General features: G+C 52.0%; 1 protein-coding gene across 1 annotated transcript; it reads right to left on the bottom strand.

Moving 5' to 3' along the window:
- Positions 1 to 8,993: 8,993 nt before the first annotated feature.
- On the bottom strand, positions 8,994 to 10,008 carry PpBr36_11487 (uncharacterized protein; the record flags this gene model as incomplete). The annotated part of the gene is made up of 2 exons (XM_029898587.1): positions 8,994 to 9,206; positions 9,313 to 10,008. The coding sequence occupies 2 exons, from the start codon at positions 10,006 to 10,008 to the stop codon at positions 8,994 to 8,996; spliced, it is 909 nt and encodes a 302-aa protein (XP_029743118.1).
- Between the last annotated feature and the right edge of the window lie 593 nt (positions 10,009 to 10,601).

The following is a 10,601-nucleotide window of genomic DNA, read 5'->3' as shown; positions in this document are numbered from 1 at the left end:
AACCGATAAAGGGAAAAAAATATTTACCAAATAAAAATGCTAATATTAATAATGTCACGGCCAGGCATACATTGGAGAACCTCAGTGTATTAGGCGCTATCGACGAAAATTCTAAACTGAAGAGAAGAGAGAAATTACAATCGACGACGCGCTCAAGAGACGCGCTTAAATCCGGAGGTAGTGGATCCTTGTCCGATCCCTGGCTCGGTGTGGAGCCGAGTCGTGATTCTGAGGGTAGGTCTAGGGGCCTGATCCTCACAAACGACGCGCTGGAGAGACGCGCTTAAATCCGGAGGTAGTGGATCGTTGTCCGATCCCTGGCTCGGTGTGGAGCCGAGTCGTGATTCTGAGGGTAGGTCTAGGGGCCTGATCCTCACACCATATATTAGTGTGCAAGTGCACAGACTACGACGCCCGCCAACGCGGAATGTGCGCATGGCTGCTTGAGGGTGGCCTGCTCGACTGCACGACCTGCTATAAGCTCGTTGATTAATATGTTAATGCATCTCCACTCTTAAAATGGAAATAACCTTCATGCGGGTAAATTATCTTATTACCCTATAAACCCGGTATTCGTCTCCCACACTAAATGGAAAAATGTAGCTGTTGGAATAGAGGCAACGCGTTCAATTGAACAATAGAGCGATAACCCACGTGCAATGCCGCACAGGCCAATTGTACGTGACTCACCCGCCCAATTGCGTGTATAAGACGGAAGGACGTTCAGAAGCTCACCACTGGACAGTTTCATAGAAGATGCACAATAATATCTTTATACCCGTATACAACGTTCTGTTGATCGATCGACATTACGAAAGGCCTATCAACAGTAGCATAATTATTGATGTTTTCAGGCTACAGCGCATTAAAAATACCTCCCTCCGCAGGGATAGTGATAACTTTATTGAACGCCTCGGTTAGGGTATTAGTAGTAGTACTAGTAATCGTAATAACAGTATTATTCAACGCCGGGCTCGGCCCGGCTTGTTAGCCCGCCGTTAGCAACCTCCCGAGGAGAATGTCGGCGCGCGTTTAACTATTCTATTTATACAGCGTTTGCACAGCGGAAAACAACAGAGATGGGCGAATCGTGCCTGACCGGGTCCGCGCCCGGTCCTGCGCAGGGTTGGTTTTCTGACGCGACCCCTTTCCTTCAGGTGCACGGAGGGTTCTTTTGGCGGCCTGGGCCGCAAGGTGTCGGCTATTCGTAAAGAAGTGCCTGTGATCAATCAGCGATGCCCATTGTCGTTTGTAGCCTTTGGCGGGGTTCCCAACAAGCGTGGGCTCGATGCCAAGGACGGGCGGTTTTTGTCGATAACCAGCCGGGTTATTCTTGCCATGCTAAATGGGGAGGAGGTGGAGGGAATAGGATTCGAACAACCGTGTCGCTTAACCACTGCGCCATCCCCCCCGGGGTGGAGTGGCGATTTTGAAGGTAGGTCTGGGGGCCTGATCCTCACATATTTAAATCGGTTACATTTTTCAAGGGGGCCGGACTTTAGGGGGGTCGGAGATGTGGGGCCCCACGTTAGGTGCAGAAATCTTCGCTATAATCATACACCACGGTTTTCGTCACTGACTGTCGGTGTCTACATCTGCACATGCCAAAAGCGAGGCTGCAGTTGGGTTGACGCCTGATCAAGCCATGCTTGAAGACGATTATCCGCGACCGTGCCCGGGTCGCCCAAGGAAGGCCTTGGTCGATTGTACGCTTAATTACGTCCGTGCATCAGTCGATTGGCTAGTGAGGGTGTTTCGGGCAGGTTACCCCTTGCAACGTGCCTACGTAATACGACTCCACTCAGATGACGCCGCGGCGAAAAACATTTGGGTTGCGGACCAAATTTCCGTATCAATACACACCAAGACCAATACCTCGACGCGTGATGGCTGAATCAAAGATTGCAGAACTGGAACGGAGGCTACGAGAGGCAGAGGAACGCGCGGAGCAAGCAGAGAAAGAACGAAAGCAGGAGCGGCAACGCGCGGAAGAAGCAGAGAAAGAGCGACAGCAGGAGCGACAACGCGCTGAAGAAGCAGAGAAAGAGCGACAGCAGGAGCGACAACGCGCTGACGCGTCAGAACAACAAACTCAACCCACTACAATTAACGAATACATCGCTGCCTTGCATGATTTGGTTTTCTCCCGTTTCGAAATTGAACAGGACCGGAAACTGACCTCGAAAGGATCCATCACCAACCCGCGAAACAAATGGTGTCCCACGCGTATCCAACCATGGCCAGACTTTATTCAGCACCAGAGAATAACATTCGGCACACTCTACGACACCTTCCCTGCCAACAGCCGTGTTTTTGAGAATCGAGCCTTCCTCACCGGCTTAGGAAAAAGAATTTCGGGGCGCAGGATATCAGACGAGAAGACGCTCGAATCGTTCCTCCACATCAGTGTCGAGGATCCAGTCAGAGCGATCATAGACCAGCTCAGGGAGGTGGAAGAAGTTAGAAGCGCATTCGACCTGGGAAATGGGATAATTTTTGAGAACCATGCACACGCCATCAGCGATGTTGCAGATGAGGTCGTCTACCGCGATACCCCATCGACACCACCGGCTACTCCAAACCAGAGTCTCGATCTCAACCGGCTACGACCCGACCAGATCTGTGTCTACCGATCCGACAACGCGGGCTCGGAAAGACGCACAATGATCTACATCTCCGAGTACAAACCGCCCCACAAGCTAACCGCGCCGCACCTTCGCCTTGGTCTACGCCCGATGAATATTTACACGGAAGTGGTCAACCGGAAGACCATCCCGACGTCGGTGGACCTAGACGCGCGTTTCCAGTATCACGCCGAAAGACTGACTGCAGCGGCCATTACGCAAACGTACCACTACATGATTGAAGGGGGACTTGAGTATGGGCTTTTGACGACGGGTGAGGCGATTGTGTTTCTCAAGATCGACTGGTCCGAGCCTGAGACGCTTCTCTATCACCTTGCAGAGCCCACTGCTGAAGTTCTGGCCCATCCGAATCATTTTCACTTGTGCACCGCAGTCGGGCAGTATCTGGCCTTTAGTCTCATCGCGCTGGGTTTGCCAGGTGAACAACGATTGCGCGGACAGGACGAGCGGCACCAGGCTACCGAAAAGCTCAAGACGTGGGCGGAAGATTTCGAGACGACGCTGCGATCGATTCCGCAGGAACAGCGCCACGCGCCGAAAAGTTCACCAGGCTACGAACCCAAAACATACCAGGGTATCGACCGATCTCCATACCATCTCCGGCCAAAACCACGTCGGCGTGTGGGAGACGAGCCCAGGAAGGAAGATGAACACAAAGAGCCCTGAGAATCATCAGACGACGAATCAGCACGGGAGTTGCCAGACACGCCGAGTCCGGCAGAACGGCGCATGCGTCAAGTTCGGGGGGGTCGGGGAACTCGACGCAGCGAGCGGATTCTAGCCCAACGGTCGCGGGGCGGGGGCGGAGGAGGAAGCAACGATCAAGACAGGCCCTACTGCACACAAAGGTGCCTGTTAGGGCTCGTCCAGGGCGGGTTCCTCGACGCGAAATGCCCCAACGTGGCGCTACATAGACAGCCCAACTCTGACAGCAACCGCCATCATGGCTTGAGCCGCGCCTGTGTTCGTCACCCAATCAACCACGCCCATTTCCTCTCTCTTCTCCTCAAGCAGCTGAAATGGACACTAGACGATGGGATCACGCCTTTGGGGCAGGGAGGTGCACGCGGCGTATTATTCAAGATCTGGCTGATTGAATATGGTTATACCTTTGTCGGCAAAGGCACGATTCAGGCATTTGTCAAAGACCTTGAACACGAGGCGGCGGTTTACAAACGGCTGCATCCCATCCAAGGTATATATGTGCCCGTCTTCCTCGGGGTCGTCGACCTTCGGTCGATGAACAGGATATATTACTATGACCACCGGGTCTACGTAGTACACATAACGCTCTTGTCCTGGGGCGGATGTGACCTTGAGGCGACAAAGATTGTGGGTAGTCGGGAGAGAGAGCTCGAAGACAGGGCGATGCAGTCGTTGCAGGCAATACATCAACTGGGAGTGGCCCACAAGGATGTGCGAGGGGCAAACATGCTTTTCAACGCGGAGACCAGCGGTGTTATGATGATCGACTTCGAAAGGGCACTGCTGCTTGAGCCACCTCGACCTCCGTTAGTTCAGCTAGTGTCGAACAAACGAAAACGGAAGCCAGATGTGGTATATCCCAGCAAGTCGGGGAAGCCGGTTGGTCGAAGTCAAGTTAGCAGGGTATTTTCCGAGGACATCGGGCTGATAAAGATGGCCTTTGACAGGCCGCAACCGTTTCAACACGAATAACTTGACCTGGAGAAGATTGCTACCAGCTGATTTAAGCCGTAGCGGGTATACACGCCGGGGCAGCGCTGACGAACAAGAAGAGTGTGGCTGTGTAAAATTCTAATCCGAATGCGAAAATGATCCTAAATCTATGCTTGTCTGTTTTGTACTTGATTTCTTCTCCTTTCTCTTTACCTTCCCGTTCGTTCTTTTCTAAACCAGCCTTGCAAACAACCGGGCCTTACTCATGCCATCTTGTGAGCAGACAAGCAATAGCTGGCTTGTCAACCACGATCGCATGCAAGTGTTTTAAACAGCCGCCGGTCTGTACGCGCCGGGATGGGGACTGCAACTGTCGGCGTCGCAGCCGAGTTCTGGACCGTTCGGAGGACGATTGCATCTACAATCCTCATCACTGCGCTGTAGCGTAGTTTTAGGCGGTGGTACGGGCTTTTGTAAATCGAAGGGCCTTGGGCTGAGTAAAACCTCTCTCTGGCATCGTTGTGCGCACCCATGGACTTTTGGGGCTTTCTTTTCGAGAAAAGACGATAGAGAACAAATACAAGCCGACAGTTACAACATCTGCGACATCTACAAATGATGATGCATACCAAAGTCCAGTCCTAGTCAAAGGATTAGCAGCCGCCAGAACAGACAAATAATGAACAAACATACCACGTATTTGCTAGAAATGATGCCGATACCTACCTGCAGCCTTTCCGGCTTTGGACAGGTCCTTCGGCCATTGCCCTTTCTTCGCCCAGAATGCGACTGGGTTGGAGTGTGTGGGATTACCGTTGTCGATTGTTGGCTCGCCGACGTTTGACTTAGGAAGTGATGTGCATGAAGTTCGTTGGCGTTTTTGGCATTGGTCTGAGCTGTGCTTGGTCGTGTGGTTAAGTGTTTGTTTGCGTTTACAACTTTGAGGGGCGGATAATGGTAGCTGCCGTAAACAATTAGGCTTGGATACGGGTTGGTTAAGGATGCGATCGCGCCTTCGAATTGGGCTCTGGCGCGACTGGATTTCTAGGGGCTGTACTTCTGCCAACTGTCAATGAAAGATTCCCTTTGGCGCCGCGCAAAATAGTTACCTTGATTCTTCGGTGAGGGCCGCTTCTGGGCCGCTATCTGGGCCCGGGTGAGGGCCATGGCGATAAGCGCGGATAGGAATGTGAGATTCTACGTTGGAAATGAGGAATCGGGGTTTCAATGTAGAATGGCCTGTGCGAAATGACTGGCTATTGTCATCCCACCCACTAGGCCCACAATTTCAGGAGAGGGCTGCCGGCCAATAAGCCATCCAGTGTATATTATTGCATCAGCGGCAGGGTTGGTCTTCGGCTGAACGCACTAACCAAAGATCCTGCACTCAGAAAGGAGCCAGCTTTACTTTTCAACCGGGTGCAAAAGCTGGTAGAATTAATTACTTTGGGTTGGAAGGTGACAAATGGGCACGGAACGATCTGCTCAAAGAATGCGTTGTTCTGGAGCGCGCAAAATAACGAATCGACCGATGCACAGACGAAATTGAAGCGCCATGGCGCCCCTACCTCCCTTTAATAGTACTATCATCTGAATTGATAAGCGATAACGATTTCCCAATCGCGAAAAGCACCATTTGCATGTCACTGTAATCCCCACGCGATAGCCTACAACCACCACATCCTCGATTTTCCATCAAATTTAGCATCTTGTTTCCTCGACCGTTTTGGATCGGCAGCTCCAAAAATCTACATCGCTGACTAGCATGGACCTCTTCAAGTGGCTCTCGATTATCCCTGACAGCTAGTACAATCGTGTTGAAAACGAAACATGAAGCTTTATGGGATTTTGACCTGCAATGAGTCCAGGTAAGAACTGCTCATCAGGTTGTGGGACAACGAATCCGCCTTGGTCTCTGATAAATTGGAAGGCTGAATGGACGCGATTGGATCAGGTATCGCCATGTTAAGTTCGGAGTTATCAGTCAGAATGTCGACCACCTTAACATGCAAATTTCCCGCCATAACTAGTCCACGCAACTAAATGAAGCGTTTGCTCCTAGCTACGGCGATAATGGATTCCNTGTTCAAGATCTGGCTGATCGAATATGGTTATACCTTTGTCGGCAAAGGCACGATTCAGGCATTTGTCAAAGACCTTGAGCACGAGGCGGCGGTTTACAAACGGCTGCATCCCATCCAAGGTATACATGTGCCCGTCTTCCTCGGGGTCGTCGACCTTCGGTCGATGAACAGGATATATTACTATGACCACCGGGTCTACGTAGTACACGTAACGCTCTTGTCCTGGGGCGGATGTGACCTTGACGCGACAGAGATTGTGGGTAGTCCGGAGAGAGAGCTCGAAGACATGGCGATGCAGTCGTTGCAGGCAATACATAAACTGGGAGTGGCCCACAAGGATGTGCGAGGGGCAAACATGCTTTTCAACGCGGAGACCAGCGGTGTTATGATGATCGACTTCGAAAGGGCACTGCTGCTGGAGCCAGCTCGACCTCCGTTGGCTCAGCTGGTGTCGAACAAACGAAAACGGAAGCCAAGTATGGTCTATTCCAGCAATTCGAGGAAGTCGGTTGGTCGAAGTCAAGTTAGCAGGGTATTTTCCGAGGACATCGGGCTGTTGAAGGTGGCCTTTGACAGGCCGCAACCGCCTGAACACGAATAGCTTGCCCTGGAGAAGATTGCTACCAGCTGTTTCAAGCCGTAGCGGGTATACACGCCGGGGCAGCGCTGACGAAAAAAAGTGTCGCTTTGTAAAATTCTAATCCTAATGCGAAAATGATCCCAAATCTATGCTCGTCTGTTTTGTACTTGATTTCTTCTCCTTTTCCCTTTACCTTCCCGTTCGTTCTTTTCTAAATCAGTCTTTCAAACAAGCGGGCATTACTTATGCCATCTTATGAGCAGACAAGCAATAGCTGGCTTGTCAACCACGATCGCATGCAAGTGTTTTAAACAGCCGCCGGTCTATACGGCGCCGGGATGAGGACTGCAACTGTCGGCGTCGCAGCCGAGTTCTGGACCGTTCGGGCGCCGACTGGGTCTACAATCCTCTTCACTGCGCTGTAGCGTAGTTTTAGGCGGTGGTACGGGCTTTTGTAAATCGTAGGGGCCTTGGGCTGAGTAAACCTCTCTCTGGCATCGTTGTGCGCATCCATGGACTTTTGGAGCCTTTTCGAGAAAAGACGATAGAGAACAAACACATACAAGCCGACAGTTACGACATCTACGACATCTACGACAATCTCGATGATAATGCATACCGAAGTTTAGTCCTAGTCAGAGTAGTAGTAGTAGCAGTGTCTATTAACGCCGGGGCCGCGCGGAGTGCCGGCAACGACGGTTCTCCGCGCATGCAGCCGCACGTGGAGCATCGCGGCGCGCTATTCAAGTCTACATGAGTATATATAGCGGATCGATCGTCACGGGCCGGGCCCGCGGCGATGTGGAGGTGGGTGCCTGCTGCGGCCCTGCAACTTATATTCCTGCAGAGGTATGACCAGCCTGCGGCGCCTTCCGCCGTCTATTCGTGCGCACCGTTGCGCGTGGGGGTGTCCACTAGGGCGGGTTCGATGCGCTTTTAACGCGGAGGGAGGGTAAAATGGCCAGTAATGGCGGCGAACTCCCCGAAGGCCCGCGGGTTCCCCAATATCTTGTATAGGTACTCTTGTCTGGTCTGGTCTGCGTGTTTGGCCGCTGAGTCGGGCCGTTGGGCCACTTTTTCCATAATTTGACACTGTTTGGGCAATGGAACAAGTGGTCTGGTGCTGTGGAGTTATCGCACCAAGGGCATTGCGTTTTTGCGCCCTGGTGAGCAAACCGGTCGTGGTAACCTCGGAAATCCCCGTGACCTGTCCGCATAGCTAGGTAATGCCCCAAAGTGCGTCGACCGAGTTCGTTTGATTCCTTCGTTGGGTTAAATTCCAATTTCCATCGGTCATATGCATCTGACGGTTTCCTGGCCTGCCAACATCGCGCGCTGGCCTCTCGGGCTGCCTTTCGAAGCTCGGATCGGATGCCGCTGACGTTCGCCCCCTGGGTACGGGGGTCAGTGTCCGCGGGCCCTTTCGCGCCTAAGTCTGCTAGGCGATCTGCTTTCTCGTTCCCTTCGATTCCCTCATGACCCGGGCACCATCGTATGCGGACGCTAACGCCTTTGTCCTTCAGCTCCTCCACGAGTTCGTGGAATCGGATATAGGCCCATTGCGACGACAGCGACACAGATCCTCTCAGGCCCCAAATAACGGAGGCGCTGTCCACGCATGCCTATATTGTGTCTCCTGGTTTCGCAGCGGCTGCCTCTAAGCCGCGCAATGCCCCGACCGTTTCGGCGTCAAAGACGTGGCATGGCCCGCCCAAGGCTGCTGAACCTTGGGCGGTAACTTCGCCGTTGCGGTACACGATGAACGCGTGTTCCGCCAGGTCTATATGCCAGAGGCTATTCGCTCATGTCAAAAAGGCAGTAAACCACCGCCCTCAAGGCGATCAGCCACTGAAGGATTTGGCAACATTGCTTTAGAACGGCGGCTGATATGCACAAGGACAAGGAAAGTTTACAAAGGTCGAAGCGCTGTTCTTGAAAATTATACAAACTCGCAAAGAGAAAAAGAGGTCGAAGAGCTGGATGTAGGATTTTTGGAAAATCGTAAAAAGAATCTTTGGCGTCAGAATCTCTTATTACGTTATCCCTCTATCTGAAAATGCGCCGGAGCAGATGCCTCAAGACGACATTGTCTTCATCCAGATTCTCAAGCCGATTATGGTATATCTTCTTCGTTTCAATCGTGTAAGATCGCAGATCCTCCAGGCTTGCAAAAGTTTGGACCGGCTGCACGTCGTGCCCACGCTGCGCCCGTGCCCATTCGATCAAGTCGACAATATTGACATAGATGCTTCGCACGGCCTGTGATTTTTCCAAGAAGGAATTTCAGCATAAACTCATCCCTAGCACTACTGTTTTCCTTTTTTTCTTTTTTTCTTTTGGTGAGATTTCTACAGACGTCACTCACCCTCTCGCACATCTCGCATGTTTGCGGCAGTGGGTCGACGCCAATGGCGCGGCAGAGAGCGTGCCACGCGGCCAGCGAGTTTCCCGAATCGTACCACATGCGAAGCTCGCTCTCAAGCGCGGCTTGGTATCTGTCCCAGGCGTCATCAGAATCGGCATCGCCCCTGCGCCAGCCTTGGTGCCTCCGTAAGCGGTTGAAAGACGCGGCCGGCGGCTCGGAAGGGTCGTGTTCAAAGGTTTTAAACGAAAGAAAGAACTGGTCGAGCGGGGTCCGAGGTTGCTGCTGCCGCCGGTGGTGGGTTACAGAGTTGAGAAGGTGCTGCTGCAGAGCTTCGTTGCTGTTGAATTCTCGATTACAGACAACGCAGTCGAAAGATGCAGCGTGCGCTTGAGAGTCACGAATATGCTGCTGCAGAAACTTTTCGCTGTTGAAGGACCGATCGCAGATGCGGCAGTTGAACAAAGACGAATGCGAGCGGGGAGAGCTTCGGGTGTGCTGCTGCAGCGCCTTCTCGCTTTTAAATGCCTTCTTGCAAATTTCGCAATTGAGTGATGATGCGGCGGCACGATGCGAGAGAGAGTCCTGGATGTGGTTCTGCAGGTCCTTGGTGTTGCCAAACTTGCGATTGCATTGGGTACAATAGATGGTTTTGTACGCGGGCGAAGGCAGCGTGGTCACTGCTGTAGTTGTTGACATCTCGATAGTACTAGCGAGGTTTTTTGGTGAGTTGAGTTGAGACGACAGTGAGGTTTGAGCGCTGGCGAGACCAGTCCGTGTTTTGTCAGTTTTGAAAGTGGAGAATTGCACGAAAATTGAAGGTATCTATATTGGTAATAGGTATTGGTGTCGACAACACCAAGTAGAAAAGCTAACAACATGCCGTACCAACCAATTCGATTCTGGACGTTGAATGCTAAAAAAAACCAAGAGAAGGGTCTGTTTCATTGCATCAGTCTCCCCTCACCCGCGTCACCACCAAACACGGCAAGGTATGCATGCGGTTAGGTCTTTGTGCATACGATATTTCCTACCCTCATCGCTTTCATCTGCCATGTGACCCTCCATCAACAGGCTTTCCAGTGACGAACTTACGCCCCGCGCACATGAGAAATCCGGCAGGTGGACGTCCTCCAGCGACAATGTTAGAGAAATTCCGACAAACCTTATTATTGCATAGACAAAAAGTGCTCGCGCAAAATGATGACGTCTCGCTTTCGCGAAAACAGTGTATCCGTGATGAGGCCGGCCTGACCGCTGCTCCAAGAAGACGGTTTCGCACTGTCGATCAA

Source organism: Pyricularia pennisetigena (assembly GCF_004337985.1).
Source record: "Pyricularia pennisetigena strain Br36 chromosome Unknown Pyricularia_pennisetigena_Br36_Scf_32, whole genome shotgun sequence".
NCBI lineage: Eukaryota > Fungi > Ascomycota > Sordariomycetes > Magnaporthales > Pyriculariaceae > Pyricularia > Pyricularia pennisetigena.
This window is presented reverse-complemented; position numbering and strand designations above follow the sequence as displayed.